At 41.8% G+C, this 23,609-nt stretch overlaps 1 protein-coding gene across 2 annotated transcripts; it reads right to left on the bottom strand.

The window, feature by feature from the left end:
* Nucleotides 1-7,441: 7,441 nt before the first annotated feature.
* sox1a (SRY-box transcription factor 1a) lies at nucleotides 7,442-23,560 on the bottom strand. Of its 2 annotated transcripts, XR_004568709.1 has the most exons (4): nucleotides 22,395-23,560; nucleotides 18,531-18,579; nucleotides 8,909-9,073; nucleotides 7,442-8,334 (listed from the first exon to the last, which is right to left on the bottom strand). XR_004568709.1 is itself a non-coding variant. In XM_034213789.1 (3 exons), exons 1-2 carry the CDS (start codon nucleotides 23,238-23,240, stop codon nucleotides 18,559-18,561), a joined length of 867 nt encoding a protein of 288 aa, XP_034069680.1. In that variant the 5' UTR covers nucleotides 23,241-23,560; the 3' UTR covers nucleotides 7,442-8,334; nucleotides 18,531-18,558. The 2 variants fall into 2 exon arrangements, 1 of the variants encoding a protein (XP_034069680.1); XM_034213789.1 differs by lacking the exon at nucleotides 8,909-9,073.
* Between the last annotated feature and the right edge of the window lie 49 nt (nucleotides 23,561-23,609).

Genomic DNA, 23,609 nt, shown 5'->3' on the forward strand with positions numbered 1-23,609 from the left:
ACACTACTGTGGTGACTGACTGTGAAGGATTATTATGGGATTAAGGGTGTCTCAGTTACCACGGTGAGATGATAATCACAGTGGCTGTCCTCTGATCTCTACAGGGATAGCAGCGTCAATCACACCGGAGACACTCAGGAGACGAGAGGCAGCTCTGCTGTGAACACGTGTGTGTGACCGGGCATTACATGTGGATATTTTGTGTGAATCATCTGTCAGGTGGAGGGAGGAGGAGGAGGGTTAAAAAAAAAAAAGAAGATTTTTTTTTTCCAGACGGCAGTTGAGTGAATCTATGTTTTATTGAAATTAAATATGGCCCTCTCCTCCCTCCCTGCCTCCAGATGGTCCCTGTGGAGAGAGGGTGATTATCTGGCCCATCTGAGCCAGGGAACCTGAGAGTGTTGATGTTGGGTGGGCAGTGCGGTGCCACGCCAAGCCTCCTGTCCCCAGGAGCCTGAACACGATCCCCTTTACCTGCCCCCCTGTCCCTGGTGCTCCCCCTCCCTCCTCCTGCACCGCACCACCGGCTAGACTTACTGCGACTCCCCCCTCCCCCTCTTCCTCCTCCTCCCCACCCTGGGATAGACTTTCCTCCACCTGACAAGGCTTGGCCTGGATTACAGGAATACCTGGACAGGTAGTGAGGAAGGTGTCAAGTGCATGTATGTGTTTGTAGTGGGGCGGAGGACGAAAAGAGAGGGGAGTTTGTGATGTTTAGAGAAAAACGGCATATTCTTATTCGAACTGAGACGTGATTTTACCTTGGCAGTTAGCTAGCAGTTTCTCCAAAAAACATACAGGAAACACACATTACCTTTAGGATGTTTATCTGAACTTTTTGTTTGATTTTCAGAAAAAACACATATTTACAAAGTGTAATGAGTCTGACCCTTGTTGTCTCATTAACCAAAACTGAATCATTATTAATGTAACAAGCACTCAAACATCATATTTCTATGCATTACTTAAAGGGGACCAATCATGCAAAATGCTCTTTGTGATGTCTTTTATACATATATGTGTCCCCGGTGCGTCGGGGAACTCACACAGCGTCAGAAAATAAAACCCTCTCTCTTTTTCTCCGTACCCAAATCTTTTAAAAACGGGTATACAACGAGCGGATACAGATTCCATCCGAACTGACGTCAAATCGTCAGCGGACCCACAGAAAGTTGCTATCAGAAACAATGCCTGACGTGTTTTGGACGTAATCTCGTCTTTGTTTACATTAGCAAGCCTCGCTAACACTCAGGGCTAACCTGTACTGTGTAGAGCACATGTGTTTAAAAAGCAGGAAATAAAAAAAGGAACTCACCTTGTGATAAAGAGAAAAAGCATTTGAGCTCCTTACTGTTTCAGAAATAATCCTTGACGTGGTTTAAACAGGATGGCGTTTCATCACAGCAGAATTTAACTTTATCTCTGGTAGAATTCTGATCAGGCATTAGCTCCGCCTCCTCTTCTTCTTCTTTTTCAAGCTAAGGACCCAAGATCCGCGTTTCTCTAACAGGGCTTCAAAAGAGGGGTTTGGGCAGTATGAGGCATGGCTACAATGGGTGATCTGTTTGGTTTTGAAAAAAAAACTTCACAGACATGTTTTGTATAGGTATGGCCCTACAATATATGTTTCAAATATAGCATGATAGGTCCACTTTAAAGATGAGTACGATTAGCATGAATGCTATCTCTTGACAAGCTAACGCGATTAGCATTATCATTATTTCAAATTTCCAGAAATATTTGACACGAAAATATCTGAGTACTTACAGACGTTCTTCAAGGTTCAGTGGAGACAAATGAATGAGAAGAGAAATAAAATACTGTTACGCTTCATAGACATCATGCTTGTTGGGCACCTGGCAGAGCACTCTGTTCCAAAGTCCTCTTCAGTAATGCCATGAATAAATAAGCAGGGGTCACCAGCTAATAAAGTCTTCTCGTTTTGATTTCCAATCTTCTCTCTTTCCTTTCTCCCTCCCTCCATCTTTTCGTCCTGCCTGCTAATTAGGCCAGGTCTTGGGTTTCCCCGTCATGTGTGATATGAGTTTATCAGAGCGGCCTGTCAGGGGTCACAGAGCGGTGGAGTCGGACCAGACTGCAGCCTGAGCCGCGTACAAACTCAGCCATGACAGAAAAGCTAACTAGCTAACGGATCAGAGTTAAAAGAGATGCTATATGTTTTGTTTTTACGCTCAGGAGCTGCTAAAAGGCTCAGCAGAAGACAATACGTTATGATGGGAGGACTACATTATATTACAGCTTCTGTACAGGATGTAACCGCCTCATTATTACCACTACTGTAGCAGTAAACAAGTACCACTTGGCCTACTATTTCATTCAAAAGTTAAGTGAATAAAGCTGAAGGTCCCCTAATGCTGTACTTGATGTGACACTAAATAAAAACACTTCACAGGTTTTTATAGAAAATGTTCTGCTGAGCACTTTTTGTGTTTGAAGACCCGTTTCTGAAAGAGGGTGACTACCTGCGAACTCAATGTTCACAGTGTTTTACTCCTGATTGTATTTGACAATTTCTTTATTGTTTCCATTTGAACCACTCTCTATTTAATGTGACACAAAACAAGTTAAAAAAAAAAGAAGTCTGATCACTTGAACTTCACTTTTTTTTTTTACTAGTTTTTATTCTCCAATCAGAGAGATTTGAATGAACATGAATAGATACTTGAGAATGTGTATTTCTCAAATATTAGACATTTCTTTTTATTTAAATATTTCGTTTTGTCTCATGCATTGAATTGAGTGACATATTTACCAATGCCCACAATGAGGTGACCATATAGCCTGGAATATATGTGAGTTTTAGAGTATTGTTCCTGTTGAATTAAATGAAAGATATGCGTCTTGGTATAATAGAGTGTGTTCTTTCCAACTCTTCAGTTTTTCATTCATAAAGTTTCTTTTTGCACATTTTTGTCATTTAGAAAAGTGACAAACTTCCCACATACTTTCATGAAGTCTGTCTTTGTAGCAGATTTCTAAACAGGTTTTAAATGTATGGCTGCTGTAGAAAAATGTCAAGAGTTTCATAAATTAAACATCACAGTCAAGTTCAATTTAATTAGATATTCATAATGTTAAATATTTACGACTTTGCTCTATCATATTCAAGGACATAAACAACACTGAACATCTTTTAGCTTCAATAGATTTTAAGCTATTTCTGAAAAAAAAACATCTTTCTTCTCAGGTACATTATTTATTTCCCCCCTAAATGAAACAGGAGATTTGGGGACAAAAAGAAGAACATACAGGAAGTATTGGTATCAGTAGTATTGCCTTAAAACTTCATTTCAATTGTATTTTCTTGTGCAGCATTTACGTTATAATTCAATATGGGACATTTTAAATGAGCAACTGTTGTATTGGACTTCTGCTTAATTTTAAATCTCTGCTTCTATTTTCTGTTTTCCTCTGCTGCATCACATCAGGGATGCGCGGCAGAGCATTCAAAAGAGGGCAGTGTAACCACACATGCAGCTTTGCTCCAGGCTTTTCCTCTATTTCAGCATCTAGCTCTCACATGTAACGGATACACCTCTCTTGCTTCTATTCAGTTCCACTCTCCATCATTGCAAATCAAACCTTTAACAGCAACTTGTTTTTTGTCCCCAAATTATATCTGTCAAGGCAAAAATGACTGAAGAAATGAAAATAAAATAAAAAAAGAAGTATGACTAATATGCTGTAATTTCAACAGTCAAAGTAAGAACCCAGCGGTCAAGCTGTGCAGAAAAATCAGCACCTGGTAATTGCTGCTCCACCCACTGACCCCGGTGCAGCGTGCATCTGCATACCCCGTGACTACGTATAGGAAAATAGCTTCATAGTTAGTGCATTATTGTTTCAGTGATCGCGGAGAGGTTGCTTTCCCCTGGCCCTGGGTGGCATCATTAACACCGCCTGGAGTTACACATTTAAATCAGATGGCATTGTCACAGGTGTAACTACTGCTGTTCATGCATGTGATTAATGTCCCCCTTTTTTTGATTAATTTCCTACACTGGCTGAGGAGCCCTCGCGTTTATGATTAATGAACCTGCAGCCTAATATAATTTAACGGTGGATGTTTTGTGTGTGTGTGTGTGTGTGTGTGTGTGTGGGTGTGTGTGTGTGTGTGTGTGTGTGTGTGTGTGTGTGTGTGTGTGTATGGTCAAGTTCAAGCTTAAGGAAATCTCCTGTCATTGTCTTAAAAGCCTCATTCACTGAAAAAACTAAAACGTTGACTCTAATTAAATCTAATATGTCAACCAATGTCACATAACTGTATTAGGTTATACCTAATATGTTTTATTTAAACGTAATGTTATTGCTTTCAACTAACCTAATACAGTTATGTAAAATCTGTTGACATAATACATTTAATTAGAGTCAACGTTTCAGTTTCTTCCGTGCTGTTCGAGGAGATATATCCCTGCTACAGTACATATTGGAGACAAAGACACAGACACTGGCTCAGCCCTCACATGTGAAGTTAGTTGCCGGCTGACACATAAATCCACACAAACTGACGTAGCTCTGGTCTCATGGGTTTTAACTTCATCGCTGCCTGAGGGCTGGGAAGGGTGCGAACAAACCAGAGCCGCACACCTGAAGGACCGGGGACAATGCGTGCGACTTGGTTATACTCACTGTTGACCTTTTGATGTCTAAGTCAATACTCTCTCTTTTCGCCTTCGTCCCTCTCCACCCCACCTTCCCCATCTCCACCGGCGGTGACAGAGACGGAGGACACAGGGGTCTGTAATTAGCTAGCTGACCCCGGGGTTGGGTTGTGTGACCCCAGCAGCCGTGAAGCGCAAGATCCAGGGGCCGATCAGATGAGTAGTTCTGAGAGATCGCTGGTTGAAAGACAGCCGCCCGCGAGCCCCGGCCAACCCCGTCACATTAGCCCAGAGACAGGAGCCCAGCTGCCGGGACAAACTGAGCCACAAACACCTGTGTGAGGCAGAGGACAGACATACAGAGGTGGGAAACGTCATCAGATCCTGTACTTAAGTAAAAGTAAAAGTACCTGAGTGTAGGAATACTCTGTTACAAGTAAAGTCCTCCAATCTGAATGTTACTCGGGTAAAAGTATAGGCATCAAAATATACACAAAGTACCAAAAGTAAAAGTCCTCATTAGGCAGATTGGCCCATTCCAGAATAATACATTTTATGTTTTGATTATAAATATTGATGCATTCAAGTGTTATCAAAGCTGGTAAAGGTGCAGCTAGTTTAACCACTTTGTATACTGTAGGCTAGCTTGTGTAATTGTAAATTAAGTCTTATTGAAGTGTTGATTACATTTTAGATCATTAACCCAAATCTGCAAAGTAACTAAAGGTATGAAATACATGTAGAGGAGTAAAAGTACACTATTGAGTGAAGAAGTACAAAGTAGCATTAAATGGAAATGCTCAACTACCACAACATTTTACAGAGTACTTGAGTAAATGTAGGCCTACTTAGTTACTTAACACCACTACAAACACACAGACATGCTTTTTCTACATCCACAGACACCCATGCAACTATGAAAACACACCACTCAAGGGAGGAGGAGGTGGAGGGGAAACCTGAGCCAGGTGGGGGGGAGGGAGGAGCAGTGCTGGCCCTTGGTCAAGTGCCTTGTATTCCACAAACAGGCCGCATCCAGTTACACTCTACCTGAGACGCCGAGCCCGAGGAGAGGATTCAAAGAGAAGCTTGTGGAGCTCCCACCCTTTGGTGCGCCTCCTTCGGCTAATGGAGATTTCACTCTAAGAAAAATACATTTCTGATTTCTCCTCCGAGGGGATTTGGTGGAAATCAAGACATTCTTTTCAGTCAGTTCATGAGTAATTGTGTTTTCGCTCTCTACCAGCTGCAGAAGTATTAAAAGCATGGGTGTTGCAGAGATACCTAGGAGCAGGTTGATAATTGGTAAATGTGGCTCAGCTGTGTGCCTCCACCGCTCACTACACTAATTAAAAGCAGCGAGATGGGAGAAAGGGAGAGAGTGTCATCAAGGACACACTGGGAGATATTCACCTGAGACGCCGCAGTCACAGAGGCTCCGGGCACATCAGGGTGACCTGAACGCCGGCGCTGTTTGAAGTGGCGGAGAAAAGAAAAAAAAAATAGACAAAAGTGTCTGGAGCTCAAACTACTGCCCTTGGGGGAATAAAGAGATATAGAGAGGAGAGGAGATGAAAAGAAAGTAAAGAGAGGAAGATATGTGCAGAGAGAGACATGTTTTGGATTGAGAGGTTGAAGAGGAAAGAGTCTCTGTGTGAAAGTTGAGGCCTCCTCTTTAGGATGCTTATTATTTAGCCCTCATTCATTTGTACCTCTTTACCTCTCTGAAGTCATCATGTTTACACAAGCTGTTACTGCCATTTCCCTGTTGTCTAACCCTCTGCTGTTTTTCCTCCTTCTTTCCCCTCGTTCTTTGTCTTTTTCCTGCTGGTTGGAAATCTGCAAGGCTTGCTCATCGGCGCCAGCCTCTGTTAATCCCCTCCCAAAGCACCTTAGCAACGCTAGGAATTTAGAGATGCTAAAAAAAAACACACGACGACAACAACTGTTCTTAACACTGGGCTCATATTGGCAAGAGTGGCCACATCTTGAGATGTGTGTGTTTTCCATAAGTAGTTCAGAACAATCTGGAAGGGTGTGATAACCGAGGATCTCTCAAGAGTGTGTGTGCGTGTGTGTGTGTGTGTGTGTGTGTGTGTGTGTGTGTGTGTGTGTGTGTGTGGGTGTGTCAGGATGCGTGTGTGCACAAAATGGAAATGTATGTTTACGGGATATAGTTCCTATAACACGAGCAACCTGGTAATCACTATGTAGTCACCTGAGATGCTCATTATCTAGTCCCTGTTGTGTTCACACACACACACACACACACACACACACACACACACACACACACACACACACACACACACACACACACACACACACACACACACACACACACACACACACACACACACACACACACACACACACACACACACGGCTAGAAGTGTGTGTTTTTCTACACCTGAGCGAGGCTACGATAGACCGAGAGGCTGACAGAGTGAACAAATAAACGATCACAGAAAGCGGTGAAACAACTTGTGTTATTATAAGCCAAACTTTGATGTTTGCCAAATGCCTTGATGAAAAAAAAAAGAAAATCAATAAAGCAAGGTTACAACGCTCGTAGCAATTATGCCGTTAGTTATTTTCATTTGTTGGCTTTTGCGGTTTTCACACATCAACACAGATCACCCCCACCTCTCTCTTTCTCTCTACCTAAAATCAATTACTTAGGGGCAATGGTAAAATAATTGAGGGCGCATTAAGGCCTTGAAATGAATACATAGTTAAAACTTTTCAATAACTTCTCACTTTGAAATATTAATTTACCTCGCAAATTGAATGTGAAAAAAAGGATGAGGAGCACAATGTTTTATTATTAGGCAGCAATAAGATGCAAGTTTTATTCAATATGTTTTTTTCAGCAAAAGCCTAGACAACAAAGTGTACAATGTTAGCGCATAACAAAGACCTGTCTCACAATATGATAATCCAGGAAGAAAAATGTAATAATATTATTTTTTTCAAATTTAAAACATAAATATACATAACATAAAGCTTCATGCACTAGAAATATGTTAATCGACACCTAGGATGAAATGAGAATAATAAATGATTATATTCTGCTTCTTAAATGAGAATGACCTGCTTCCCACTGACGGAGCTTCTCTGTTCCCCTTGTTCCAGATCAGTATGTTTGTTATTCGGGCCGGTCACACATTAAATACACTCAAGGCTGTAGAAATATTCATTACAGGCATTTTGACGGATTTTACAAATCTGAAAATGCAGCGGCTTCTTGCCAACTGAGGGACTAAGAGTATTAAGACACTGAAGCTGGCTCCAGTGAAAGGGAAAGGGGAGCTGGGTTTTCTTTTTTTTTTGGTTGCAAAAATGAGCTGGTGTTTCTGACTATCTATTTTTTTCTTTTTTACAGCTCGTCTTTTAAATAAGATAAAATAAACTCACCACATGCTCTGAAATCCAACACTTCACTTAGCTATAAAACACGGGGCGATAGGAGAAAGGGATGTGTGTAATTAAGGGGTTTATAGTAGGTAGCATCACATGGGAAAGAGTGAATGGAGGAAATTTGGGGCTCTGACTGTCGCTGACATTTTCCTAAAGGTCTTTTCTCCCACAGCACCTATCTTCTAGTGCTCCACGTAATGATGGGCTGCCAGCAGAGGAGACGAGTCGCTATCTGTTAATCACAGGCCCACAGTGATCCATGTCCACTGGTGATAGCCATGATGGACAGTTGCTGCAAGAGAGAGACAGACAGAGAAAAGAGGGAGATGGACAAAGAGAGGATATTGATTTGTAGCGGGATCAAATGTCAAAAGTCAATAAATAAAGCAGAATAGAGCAAATATAACCCTGTAGTTTCAAAAATATGTCTATATAACAAACATATATTGTGTATTATAACATTAACAGATGAAAAAATGTAACACATAAGCACATGGTTCAGTCAGAATACTTAATAGCCAGCAGGTTATCACATAAATTACTCAAATGTATCCCGCTGCTTAAAGAGTCTGATAGCCGACAACAATCTAATGGCCGCGGAAACAAATTGAGTAGGGTTATAATCATTAAGAACAATTTATCTGCTCCTTTTGGACATACTGCTGTGACATACACATATTTCACTTGTTCCAATCTGACGCATCTAAACAACCCGGTTTGTTGATCACTTGACCCCCGCAGGGTCCAAAGGTCAGCCCGGTTGAAACAGCTATCAGCGTGCAGCAGGCGCCATAAAACTGCTGTTTCTGGTTTGAACTCTTTGACCCCACATTCACCTCATTCTCTTCCACAAGGAGAATTATCACCTGCCAGCGAGGAGCAGAAATCCTTTACAGCATCTGGTGGGTACGCATGTGTGCAGGCCAGTGATAGAGAGACACTGCAGGTGTGTTGTTCAGCGCTCTCTATTGAGTGGATGGTGGAGTTAGTGAGAGTCAGTGAGGGCAAGAGACTTTCAGTCAAACAGCGACCTGCAAAGTGTATAAGAACAGGACTAGAAATTGCAAAGAGATTCACATTTTTCATTGCCATCTCCTGATTTCCTCTCAGTGTCACAAATATGCCATATTTCTCCTGATTTATGACAAGTTCTACCCTTTTCTTCTTCTCTTCTTTGTTTTCACAACCCCCCCACTGGCACTTTAAAGTGTATTTAAGCCATATGTCTCTAACAAGTGTAGTTTTTCCTCCCAGACAACAAGTATGGCAAGTCTTTTTTTTAAGACTTGCAGAAGGTTTATTATATATTTTTTGTAATTCTTTGTAAACTACCATATCGTGATAACACTTATTTTTGTGGGCCGACACACCAGTTTTGGTTTGGAAATCGTCCTTCAGTGATCACTCATGTACCATAGTAACGGAATAATTTATATTTTTACGTGATGACACCATATTAAAAGTCAGATGATTGACGAAGTGATTACAATTCATTCTGATGTAAAAACTGTATTGGGTAACAATTTTCAAAGCAATCGATCAAATATTTTTGAGCCAATTCAATGAACTATATATACTGTGTGGCGGTTTTAAGTCTCAACAAAGAAGTCAGGTAACGGTTTAAATGTACGTCCAAAATGTCATCACTTAATAATGGTGTGTTTATCTTATGGCCCAGAATTATGTAATGTGAGATAACAGTGACCCTGACCTCTGACCACTAAAACATTATAAATTCATCTTTGGGTCTGAGTGGATGTTTTAGCCAAATTTAGAGAGCTTCCCTCAAGGTGTTCTTTTGATATTGCAATGAGAGTGGGAGTGACGGACAACCTGAAACATACTGCCTCTGGCCACTGCTAGTGTCGGCACAGAGTCAAAAAAACAAGAACGTCAACTTCATAGTACCACAAGAGGAACTTAGAAACATCCTCTGAGAACCATGAATGTCTGTACAGCATTTTTTTCAATCTACATGATAGGTTGAGATAATTTACTGCCTAGGTAGAAACCCTGCTGATGGAGCTGGAGTAAAAGTAAGGGGATCTGCTTTCATGGCATTAGATTCGTTATTGTTATTATTGTATCTCAGATATTTCAGCCTGAACTAAAGCAGAGAATCGACCAACCAACATTGCCATCTATAGAGTCATGCCTCTAACAGTGCAGCCACAGAGAGGCTGAATTAAAGCGTTCCCCCTGCTGAAATTATACATTTTGTACAAGAGCCTGTTGAAATGGGAGGAATAAAAGAACAGTGAAGTAAGAAAGAAAGTAATAATAGTCTGCAGGAGGTGCCATTACTCTCAAACTATTCTACCCCAACTCTCACCCCTGTTATTACAAACCACATGCTTTAAAGTAGTCTGAAAAAAAAAAAGGGTTTGCTCGGGCTGGTGGAAAATAAACAGGAAGCCACTTTGGACATTTTCATTTAGATTTTATTGTTAATTCCCACTTGTGCTCCTGGGGACAACCCTAACGGCTCGTCCACACGGTGGCGTGCGTTGAAGCTTCAACGTTTCTGCCCATTCACTTTGAATGGGGTGACGTCACGCTTTGCAGAACTGCATTGTGGGAGCGTTGCTTCGCTTTGCTCGCGTTGCTCGCTTCAAAAGTTGAGCAATGTTCACATTTTGAAGCTTCGGCGGAAGCGTCAGCCAATCAAATCATATGCCAGTACAAGCTCTAGCCAATCAAACCGCGTGCTTGTGTGTCTGGGGCGGGAGATTCATGTGATTGGTTGTTGGTCGAGTTTCAGACACGCCCGCCGGCAAGCTTCAACGCATGCCGCCGTGTGGACGCTGAGTAAGTGTGTTTGTCTCCATGAAAGAGACTCTATGTGGAGCCACTCATGGTGAAAAAGAAACAGTGAGTACTCGGCCAAACATACTTCCTTCGAGTTTACAAAACAGCAGGATTGTAGAGGGTACCTAAAAGTTGTTGTGTGACCTTTCCTTGTTGTTCTGTTTGCCTCAGATTATCAGGCCACTGGTTTAAAAAGTGTTTGTCCAGACCAAACAATACAGATGGGACCCAAGGAAAATGGAGTTACAAGAGTCCCACTCCTTTAATCCCTTTAAAAAAATACACTATAAGCTTCCAATGTCTTAAAACCGAGACTTCTTCGTTTGTATACCCTTTAACGTGACATGCCGCAAATGTACACAGGCCAAACAATGTAGACGAGATGTGAGGGTTATAGTCCCCCTCCAACACATCTCTACATGCAACTATCGCGGCTCATTCTCATGCGATCCATTGCACCTTCATTATGATACTTTGCAGGGGAATGAGAGGTACGCTCACTGTAGATTGACTGATTACTCATCCTTGGGGTCTTGTCTGATTGTCTCGCTGCTAGTGTATCTTGCCTTGTTGGACCTATTTTTAGCTACGCAGCTGCACTCTGAGATCTCAGCAATAACGTTTGTCAGTACAATGTTAATGGAACTGATGCTACATAAGTAAAAGAAAAGTTGCAATAATGCCCAGTTTTTAAAACATACACGTTGGGAGCTGCAGCACTGCATACAAAAGATTTGAGTTCATGGCCAATAATCATTAGCTTCTTAGCTCGCCACGCTACTGGTCTTCAACCACTAAAATAGCTGTGCTAATCAGGTATGGCAAATATGGCACACCAAATGGAGAGACTTGAGAAAGTACTACTATTGTGTGGAAGCTGCAGACAACCGAAAAACATATTACAATGTATCTGCTGCCACGGCGGCGCGCGTTGAATCTTGCCGGCGGGCGTGTCTGAAACTCGACCAACAACCAATCACATGAATCTCCCGCCCCGGACACACAAGCACGCGGTTTGATTGGCTAGAGCTTGTACTGGCATATGATTTGATTGGCTGGCGCTTCCGTCGAAGCTTCAAAAGTTGAACATTGCTCAACTTTTGAAGCGAGCAAAGCGAAGCGACGCTCCCACAATGCAGTTTGGCAAAGCGTGACGTCACCCCATTCAAAGTGAATGGGCAGAAGCGTTGAAGCTTCAACGCACGCCGCCGTGTGGACGGGCCGTAAGAGCCATGAACGTCAGAGTGGGGATCCTGTTTTAGATTTTTGATTGTTTATAGTTTGGCATTGGTCTTTGTTTTTGTGCTGACCGCAACTTTTTGATAGCTGGATTATTTGGATTATATGTTTTGTTCAAAGAAATATCTACGGAATGACTTTTATGTGCAATTGCTGGGTTCTGTTTTTCATTTCAATAAAAATAGGAAAAATTGAAATAAATAAGAGCAACAATATGCAATTCATTCATTTTTCTGTAGCACATCATATCCTGATTAAATTGCATTTTACAATTATAAATATGCCATTTTGCCAGAATGGATGAAGAGGAGGTATCGGTGCAGAATACGACATTGTAATCCATCAGCCTGATGTGTGTGGAGGTGAGTGGGGTTATTTTGCAGCTCCCACATGATTAAACACAGAGGCTCATTGTGCTTTTGGCACTCCTAAAGTGGAGGCTGCCGTTTTTCATATACATTCGTCTTGCTGCCCTCAGCTGGAAGCAGGGATTTAAGTAACTGAAAGAGGTTTTCATGGATCAATAAAGACATTACATTTCACATGTAATGCTTCCTTAAAAGCATCTGCGGGAATGTCTTTTTTTTCTTAATATTTTCAGCATTTTTCTGTAGTTGTGGCACATTTCTTCCAACTATTCAGTTTGCTCTTGTTGACAGAATTGCCTAATTTACCGCTGAAAGTCTGTTGTCAATGCAATGTCATGTCTAGATCTCTACACTTCTGATTTACTTTGCTTAGTATGTTTGGCTGCTGAATTTCAATACAAATAACTCCAATCTAGGAGGTGTTACCTTTGTATGTCCCTGAGAAGTTATGGGAGTTGCAGTGGATGGTTTGGCATATAAATCATACAACTTTGACACTGAAACCCATTCAACGCACCTGACGCTGACGATTTCTGTTCACAAGCCTCCAAATGCAACAGCCAACAATGGCATCCAAAAGATAAACCTGGGCACACCTTTTTTTGGCCACTTGGGGGCAGTGGAAGCCCCCAAGTGCCAACACTGACATACTATCACCTCATAAAGCAGTTTCAAATATGTTTGCTTATTGCCTTAGGGAAACATTTGGCTCTTAAGTTGCTAAATACTCTATTTTGTACATAAAACTATTCAAAAACTCAGTCTTACAGATGCTGGACATGGACTGTACGAGAAGTGGTTGTATGTGTATCAGAACATGTTAGCCTAAAATGAGTAAAGTAAACTTCAGAGTCCAGTGATCACTTTTGATGGTTTTGTTACCACGTGTCTCCTTAAGTAACCTTAGACAGATGTTTGATCCACTTGTATTGTGTCCATTAGTGCAGCATCAACTATTCTGAGGCACAGAAGCGGTCGATACAAATATAATATGACATGTTTGTAATTCATAAGGGTTGTTTTGGAAGGCCAAGTAGATCCTAAATGTTGTTCAGGTTGATTTGTTCAACCTCGACATAATTCGTAAAAACTTAACCTTATAATATTTTAGAGAACATATAATAATTGAAGTGAAATTGTAGTTCAGGATGAGGACTTTGAACAGTTTGCAGAATATGTCATACAAGTATTAATACAAGTGTAATTCAAGCAAATTGGTTGACCCTGTTATTCTAAAGCAGGAATTTGAAAAATGTCATGGTTTTCTTCACAAAACTGTACAGCTTGGATTTATTTGAGTTATAAATAGAGATTTTTTTGCTTGAATTTATGATTATAAAGCAGAGTGCCTAACGTAATGGCTGTAGGATAATGAACAACATCTGCACTTTAAATTATATCCAGCTACAGTCGTTCTTAACCACGCATGGCATCCACGAAAAGTTTCAGTCTGGCTTCAAACCTATGCACAGCACTGAAACAGCCCTTTTAAGAGTTTTTAATGATCTGCTGCTAGCCGCCGACTCAGGCAGCCCAGCTGTCTTAGTGCTGTTAGACCTGACAGCTGCCTTTGACACTATGGGCCATAGCATCCTGTTGTCACGGCTTGAACAGTCCGCAGGCAACACAGGCTCTGCCCTTGCATGGTTCAGGTCCTACCTGACAGACCGTAGCTTCTCAGTGCAGCTAGGTGCCTTCTCCTCTGCTAAAGCCCCTCTTACCTGTGGGGTTCCCCAAGGCTCGATCCTGGGCCCCATCCTTTTTCTACTGTACATACTGCCCCTAGGTTCAATTCTCACAAAACACAATATCCCCTTCTATTGTTACGCTGATGATGTACAGATCTATCTGCTACTCTATAAAAATGTCAACTCACTACAGCAGTTGATGGACTGCTTAACAGAGATCAAATCCTGGCTGAGCCAAAACTTCCTCAACCTCAACGAGAGCAAGACCGACCATCTTTTTTGGACCCCAACCTCCAGCCTCCCCGGTTGATATTCTGGGCTCCCTCAATAAAAACATCCTCTCCTCTGTCACGAACCTTGGAGTGACCTTCAATAGCGCTTTTAAATTTGATAAGCAGGTCAGCAACGTAGTCAAGACCTGCTTTTTCAAAATACGACTATTGGCTAAGACCAAGTCGTTTTTATCTTTTAAAGACCTAGAAAGGGTTATTAATGCCTTTGTTACTTCGAGACTGGATTACTGCAACGCTCTGTATGTGGGTATGGACCAGGCATCAATTAGACGCCTGCAGCTAGTGCAGAATGCAGCTGCACGTCTTCTCACTGGCCATAAAAAGCGTGTCCACATCACCCCAATTTTGGCCTCACTACAATGGCTTCCAGTTCGGTTCAGAATTGATTTTAAACTCCTTTTATTTATTTTCAAAGCCCTAAATGGGCTGGCTCCTGCCTATATAGCCAAACTCCTCCATCGCTACACCCAAGCCAGAGCTTTAAGGTCGGCTGACCAGCTGCTGCTGGTAGTGCCCAAGACCAGGCTCAAAACCCGAGGGCACCGAGCATTCGCAGCAGCGGGCCCAAGGCTCTGGAACACTCTGCCCCTCCATGTGAGGTCGGCCCAGACCCTAGGGTTTTTTAAATCAACACTTAAAACTCACTTCTTCTCTCTGGCCTTCTAGCCTTTTTTTATCCAGCTCCACTTTTGTGGAATCAGCTTCCAGTTTGTGTTCGGGCGGCCGACAGCCTATCCGTTTTAAGAGTACGCTTAAGACCTTCCTTTTTGATAAAGCTTAGTTGATAAAATAATCTAATAAGAGTGCTTTGACGCAGATACGCTGTGCCTCTTCACCTACATTTTGGTTCTTGCTCTTTCACTTAAATCCTAAAACTAAGGTTATTACTACTCTTTCTATTTTTTCTTTATCCAAAACCTTTTCCCTCCATGACCTCACAAGGTTTTATTGGAGGGAAACAGGTTTGCAGAGGGGTCCTTATCCAAGGCCGGGGAGTGTTATGCCGTAGTCACAGCGTACCTCCTTATCTCTCACTAATTCCAATAAGGCCCCAGCGGGGACCTTGCTCCCTGCGTGTGCCTGTCTGTGTATTTGCATGTTCCAATTAACCCAGCCTCCCCCAAATGTTCTTGTTTTGTGTTTATATCTACGCCGGGATCCGGAGTCGAGGCTGGTCATGTTTGCTGTGGTCCTGTGCCCTGGATCCCCTATCCTGAGTTCTGGATTAAGTCGTGGACTTCGGGTCGTGGCTGGGCCTGTCTCTGCGGTCCTGCCTGGGTCTCGTCATGCTGCTTCCCTGATGGCTCCCACAGGATTGTTGACATCCTCGTGGATTCATCTTCTTATTACAGACACATGCATATCCAAACATTCGGTCTACCTACGCTGTAAAATGTATTATCTCTTCGATTTACACACGGCATCTATTGCACGTCTGTCCGTCCTGGGAGAGGGATCCCTCCTCTGTTGCTCTCCCTGAGGTTTCTCCCATTTTTCCCTTTAAACTGTGGGTTTTCTCCGGAAGTTTTTCCTTGTACAATGCGAGGGTCTAAGGACAGAGGGTGTCGTTTTCTCATACTGATATTCTGCACAAACTGTGCTGTTGTATTTGCTGTATAGTGTCCTTACTGTAAGGTAATTATTATATGTACAGCACTTTGGCTCGACCAAAAATCGTTTTAAAAATGTGCTCTAAAAATAAAACTTGATTTGATTTGATAAATTGGTTCCCTATAAGCCTCACTTTCAATATGCACTTCTATTTCCAACCAGGTACAATCTCTTGGGAAAATGCACCCATTTAAAAGTTTTGAGCAGATTAAATGGTTGCTATTAGTGGTTTATGTCTACTTTTCTAATGCATTAGACGGGGAAATGCTGCACTTGCTACATTGTGATAAATGAAAGTTAAACCTTAAGCAGAATTAAATTACTTTGTAGCAAAACGTTAGTTGGTTAGTTCTAGAAAAAGATGTTGGTCCGGCTTTTAATCAGTACTTTTTTTAAGTGGAAGTGGAACTTATTGTTGTTGTGAACCCAAAGATAACATATTGATGGTTTCACACATGAGGCGAACACCTGTCTTCTTAGTAAAAGTCCCAACCTAAGTCTAAATAAGGTTAGGTCTGTCTCTTGCCCCTTCTGACCCACATCTATGAGGGAGAAGAACCACTGAACGATGCCCATTTAATTGGCTGATAACTAAACTGGTGGAAAATTAAGGATTGATTTACAGTTCTTTCACAATAAAAGACCCTTGATAAATACATTACTTCCTACATTATCGTTGGCAGCTCAACAAAAAAAAGTTATCCGCAGGTAACACTAAAACCAGAGAAGTGTGAACTATGGAAACTGCAAATAGCCCCTTTGACTGTGTCTTGCTCGACATTATTACACGCCAGGCAGCTATCAGTAACCATGGTGATATAGATATTTTAAAAACTATAGATTGATTTACTTGCAATATTGTTTGGCTAAAAATGAAGTGTGTCATGTCATGTGTAAGGTAGCTCTGAGGAAAAGGGAAAGTGATCTGATTTTCTTCAACTTCCAAACTACTATCAGACACAGGGTAAAAGCTGACTTGTTTTCGTATTCCATTTTACCTTGCATAACGCAGAGGCTGCTTATTTTCAGCAGCTTTTTCAGTTGAAGCACTTTTCTTTTCTTTTGTAGACCGGGCACTAGTGAGGTCACCCAAACCCCCAGGAAGAGTGCCGGGATTTGAGGCAATTATTTTTTTGTGCCAAAACAGTTAAATGACAACTTCCAGGTATATCACTTGATGCCCAAAACGTTTTTCTCCCCATGCTTACATTGGGAAAGAGATGCCTGAGAAATATTTGTGGTAACTTCTCAGTATAATCACAATGTGTCACTTTCTAAATGACTAGAGGCTGAAAAGGGTACTGATAACTGAATGAGTAAGAAACCCTCCTTTATTCACGTGAATAAAACAGAATGACTGGGATGAGTTTAAAGGAAACACTTGTGTACTTACTATAAAAAGGCCCATAATGTGGAATATCTCCCAAACCAGGTATCTTTATCAATCAGCCTCTAGTGCTATATCCAGTTCTCTTTATACATCTATGAGGTCACCCCCACTTCAACATTTTGGGGAGTTTGGAGGATTCAACAACAAGAGGAATTAACAGTGATTAACTTTGTTGGGTTTTGATATTCAAATACATTACAAGTCAAAACATACATTATAATAGATTTAGTAATAGCTATGACATGTAAAAAGAAAGCTCACACACATTTAGAGTATACAAAGTTTACGGCAAATATAATTAGACTCTTGAATAATAATTTGTGAATGTCTCTGTGCTTTTAAAGGAGATATGTGCTGGGGGTCCTTTGGACTCATGACCTCTGTGAAATCCTGGCTGCAACCCTGACAGTCTCCTCATCCTTTCATCAGTGATGGACAGTCAGGCCACTCAGTATGCTGCACCCCCCACCCCCTAAACTCCCATCTTCTTCAAACTTATTCTTTCCTTTCTCCTCCTTCCTCCCCAATACTTCTCGGTTCCCGTGGAGTGGCTGGTTTTGTGTGGCCCCAGCACTGTCCCGTTTTTTATCACTTCTCTGACGGGTTACCCCGGTCCCCCTCGCACCTGCGCCGCTCCCAGGTCCCTACAGGAATGCGCTGGGGCTTGTAATCGCCTTTGTGGGGGCCATTGAGTTGTACGGCTGACTGAAACTTCCCAACCTCACAGCGCGCTGGCCGCTGAATGGGGCTCAGCGTGGGGCGGCTCTCCAAACCTCCACCGCTGCCAAATTCCTACAGTGGAGCTCCACAATCACTCCCACACAGGCCCCGATATACCGCCAGGCAGGAGGGACAGGGAGGGGGTGGTGGGGTGTATGTGTGTGTATGTGTGCGCGTGTGAGTGTGTATGTGTGTGTGTGTTGGGCAGACAGATGAACAAGTCTACATTTAACTCCAAAGACACTTTTATGCGTAATATCACCACTCTCAATGGACATAATTTCTCGAGTTGTTGTCATTATTCGATTTGGTAAACAGTGATTTAGTGCAATAATAAACCAACATTATACATTTTCATTTCAATATCTCACCTCTTGTCAAAATGTCCCAGTGCAGATGCTATTCCAACAACGGAGAAATCTGAAAAAAAAAAAAAATTGAAAATAAAAAAGGCGGTTTTGAATGCTGGACAAAGTTTGAAAATAAAGCAATTTCTCATAACTTTCAGGACATTTGTGCTGCGTTTCGGTGCATTAGGTCTGTGTGCCGACATATAGCGTAGCTGTGGGAAGATAGAGCAGCACTGCAGGATTAAGAGGCAGCAAGATTGTTAAACATGTCAACGTGTAATTGCACGATAAGGCCCTTCCGAGGAATTCATTGGCCCAGTTGCTTTCTCTATTCCGCGCTAATCTCGCCCGGCACATTCGCTCTGTGCAATCTGTCTCCATAATCTTCTGTGACAGAGCGGGCGACGAGAGCAGCCTGCCTGGTAATTTTTTTAGGAAAAGGGGGGGAGACGTGGAGAAAATATGCAGAGGCGTGATAAAGTGACGCTAATTATCCCCATTTAGGACAGGGAGTGCAAGGGATCGGGGCTTTACGAGCGAGTGTGCGCCAGAGCTGATGGCCTCCTAGCACGGAATATATCGGTGGCTACAAGATAAGAGCATCGCATAGTGGAGAGATGTATTGGCCGGTCAGCTAAACACACGCACACACTGACGCACACGCACAAACACGTACATCGCTGCCACAGCTTGTATACACTGCACCCTACACTTACCCCTCTTCCACCTCAAGGTGTAATTTATTCGGGTTAAATTTGCCAGAACGCTCCTCTTTTAGCCTGGCGATGCGCCGTGACGCGCTCCGCCTCTCTGGCTTTCAGTGTTAATCCGCATCTCTCCACATCAACAGATAAAATAGAAACAGATGCAAAACGCACGAGGAGGCCTTCCCCGTGCCATACGCTGCGAGAGATGTCTCCATAGATGAGGTTTCTTTTGGGTTATGGAATTTAAACTAATTTCCAGACATTGTTCCTGTGATTTCTGTCAATAGATGAATGCGCAGCCAGACGCTACACGCTACTTTGAGGCCTAACAGGTTTAATTGACATACCATGCAAGTCTTCATCAGTGTGACATAGGCCCTTTAACTATGTATTTGAGATTAATTGATTTGTCAAAATGCCTAAGTGGGCATACATTTCACTCATTTGCATGTTTATGGCTATTAGCCTGTATCTATACGGGGCCTACAGGCAATAAGAAAACTGTCAAAAGCAGCTGAGGCCTGTCAGAATGTGACGTCATTTTCAGGAGAAATGTTCAATATTTTAAGAGCATTTTAAAATGTATGTATTTTTTCTTAAACATGTCTGATCCATACTGAAGGTGTTTTGTACAAATGTATCAAAACTCACCTCAATAAAAAACGTTGAAATGATGATGAGTCATCAGTCAGTGAGAAGTTAAAGTCCAGTCTGTGAATCAGATGTCCTGTATGCTTTTGGTTTCCAGTAAATCGAAATAAATGTTGCATTATTTAATGGTTTGCTTTGTGCTGTGAATGCAATTGTGTTTTTTTTATTTGGCATTGAGATTGTATTTTCCTTATTAAATATGGCAAAGGTTTATTAACCTAACGTCTCTTGAAGTGCGTTTGTTTTATTAAATGTGAATGTACACTTTAAATAATCGTTTGTGCCTCATGTACTTTTCCCGGATCCCTTTACTGTCCTGCCTCTGTAAAGTGTCACTTTCACTGCTTAACTAAAATATGATATAATAAGGATTAAACCTCGATTACAGGATCTGTTATTATACATATGTGTTTAACTGTTGATCTATCATCTTTAAAACGGTTCATTTGATTACCAAGGTAAGCAAACTAAATTCTTTTTTTTTGTGATTTTAAGGATGCACGTCTTTTTCCCTAAAGTCATTTGTAATGTCTTCACAAATCTTTCAATATTTGAATCAAGCAATATCATGTTTCAGTTTATGTATTCAAGTGTTAGAAAGTGAGAAAGTAGAATAAAGTGGAGGATTTAAAATAAAAGTCCGTCAGTGTAAACTATACCAGTTTAGGTTAAAGATCACTGATATTTATTTATTCTTCAATTAATGTAATAAATCAATACTTTCATCACTAAAATATTGATTATATGTTACTGCTTTCTTTATTTTACGTCTGAGTCGAATGATTTAAAGTCAAAACAGAAGGAGTGAAATTACATCAAACTAAATTTCAATCGGTGCATCTAAAACATATGAAGGCATTTGAATAGTTACAATTATATATTAAAATCTTTTTTTTTTTTTATAAAAGGCCAAAGGCTAACATTAACCCACAGTTAAAACGTGAAAAATGGTAAATAAGTAATAAAGCCTTTTGATAGGCTGGTACATTTTTGTTAGAGAAAGTCATTATTTATGTGATCTAAGAAATTGAAATGTTTAACAGCTTTGGAATTCGTTAGAAAAATATAAATCTTATGAATAACGTATTTAATAAAATGACTATACATTGACAGAAGTTAATAAATATATTAAATACAATAAAAATAAATCTGTTTAAATTGACACTGATATTTTAAAACTCTTTATATGGTAATATTCGGTTGTATTATTTAAGTAAATCCTTTTATTCCTGTAACAAATGAGGACGTTTAGTTATTTACACTAACAGGTGGTTTGTTATGAGGCCTTCACCCACTCTGTGTTATCAGATATATTTAGACAATGCCATTTAATGTGTATTTTTTATATACATATGGAATATTGGCTATTAATGTGGCATTGTTTAAATGTTCACAGCTTGAATATGGTCTGACCTGCATGCCACTTAAAAATAAAATATTAAATAAATGTTTGAATTAATTTCTCATTACACCCATTTAAGTTTGACCCATGAAAAACACCATCCTATCAACACGGGTTCCTCAGGGCCTACAGACTGAAGATTTCACGCACGATTACGCACAAACAATTAAGCTATTTAGAAGCTCGTGGGATCAACATTTTAACAGGTGTCTATTTTTCTCGAGTGGGAGCTTGATAATATTCTTGTGTCCTAAAACGTGAAAACACTCCTGTGAGAACATTGTGTAAAATAATCAATCTAAGACCGTATTCTTGAGAATCAAAGCAACATCTGGTGAAATTTATTCAATTCTTCTTCATTGCAATATCAGGGCTTTTCACTTGCAGAAAAGCACTTAAATTACAACAGCAGTTGCCCGTCATCATTTGAAATATTAAAATTATTCACAATTTACAATAATTAGAGTGTTACAATAAAAAGAGATGATTTCGAAGAATTAAGACACAGGCTTCTGCAAATGAACACAAATGTTTAAAGAATGTGATTTCCCCATTTCTTTTAAAGCACTTTCTTAAGATTATGACACGTTATCTCATTTTCAATAACTTACAAGAGCCCTCCCCCCAAAAAAAAAAAATGAGACAATTTAACCAAATACCCCCAAGTGGACCTGGTTTAACCCTCAACTTAAACTGTGAAGTAATGGACAAAAAGATGGTAGCACAATAACCAAAATCTCAGTATCAGATATATAATTCCACTGGAGGCTATTAAAAAAAAAAAGCCGAGATGAATTTGCTATTTACCCTTCATTTACAATATCATAAACATTCTGTACAAAATGCAGGTAGTTCTCGGGACCGGGGTTATTTAAAAAAGAGGTAAATATTTGGTTATGTGTTCGTTTGCAGTTTTCAATTATTCTGTGAGTTTTAAATGTGTGTTAGAGGGACCGTCCCGTTCACTCCAGCCGTGGCGCTCTGGTAATGCTGCGGCAAGGCATGGAGTCTACTTTGCATTGACGGGTCCCCCGGCTCTCCGGTCGGTAAATACATGCTTATCATCTCTCTCAAGTCACCGGGGCAAGGACCCCGTGAGTGTGTGCTGCTGACGGGAGGGCTTACACTCGGCTCCGACTTCACAAGCGACCCTAACGTCCCCATGGCAGCCGAGGAGGAGACGCCGGAGCCCTGGTGCTGTGAGTAGCTGATCCCGCCGTAGCCGGATGGAGAAGCGTTCATGTAGCTCTGAGAGTTCGAGATGGGGCTGTACTGCAGGGCCGTCATGTCGTAGCGGTGCATGGGCTGCGGGTTGTGTGAGTGGTGGTGGTGTGAGTGGTGGTGGTGCACCCCGCTGCCAGGGTGCTGGCTGTAGGCGAGCTGCGCCTCCTGCATCATCGCTGCGGCCGCCGCGGCTGCTGCCACCTGCCCCGAGTACGCACCGTTCGCCCAGCCGTTCATGTGCGCGTAGCCGGAGCCGGCGGAACCTCCGTGACCCCCGGGGCTCTCTAACCTCTGCCCGACCCCGGATGAACCCATCCCGACTCCCATTCCAACTCCCATTCCAACTCCACCGCCTGGCCCAGAAAGAAGTCCACCAGCGAGGGAATATTTGTCCTTTTTCAGCAGCGTCTTGGTCTTCCGTCTTGGCCGGTACTTGTAATCCGGATGCTCCTTCATGTGCATGGCTCGCAACCGTTTCGCCTCGTCGATGAAAGGTCTCTTCTCAGCCTCGGACATCACTTTCCACTCTGCGCCCAGCCGCTTGCTGATCTCAGAGTTGTGCATTTTTGGGTTCTCCTGTGCCATCTTCCTCCGCTGGCCCCGGGACCAAACCATGAACGCGTTCATCGGTCTCTTCACCCGCTCCTGGTTCGCTTTGGACCCACTGTTCGGCCCCGTTTGCCCCGTGTTTGTGTTCGTTTGGGGACCGGGGGAATGGAGGTCAGTTTCCATCATCATGCTATACATTCACCTGGTTTTAAAGTTCGCCACCAACAGAGAAAAAAGTCTATTTCAAGATAGCAGCGCACAGGATCGAGTGCGCACAGGATGACTGGATAACACAATTTAATATTCTAACTCCAAATGATTCAAGATCAAAATTAATCCAAAAGGGATATAAAATGTTCTCCAACCAGTACTTCACGCGCTCTTCGCCTGGGTTGGTTCACATCCACTGTGGGCAGAATGCGCATTTGAGCCACTTTCCCTGTCGGAGTTGAGAAGTTGGGTTAAAGCGGCGGCCATATGATGCGCACTGGCAGCGGTTAAATGAGCCACAAGCGGCCAATGAGGCTCTAGCAGCAGATTGATTTGCATGGCGTTTGGTCAGGTGAC

The sequence above is a fragment of the Gymnodraco acuticeps genome, unplaced genomic scaffold (genome assembly GCF_902827175.1).
Source record: "Gymnodraco acuticeps unplaced genomic scaffold, fGymAcu1.1, whole genome shotgun sequence".
Classification (NCBI taxonomy): Eukaryota; Metazoa; Chordata; class Actinopteri; order Perciformes; family Bathydraconidae; genus Gymnodraco; species Gymnodraco acuticeps.

Excerpts from the sequence above, each read along its gene's own strand:
- sox1a (XM_034213789.1), bottom strand. The coding sequence starts at position 23,240 with ATGTATAGCATGATGATGGAAACTGACCTCCATTCCCCCGGTCCCCAA. Across the intron at positions 18,580-22,394 it reads TTGTGAAGTCGGAGCCGAGT|ATTTCTCCGTTGTTGGAATA; the intron begins GTAAGCCCTCCC and ends TTTTTTTTTCAG.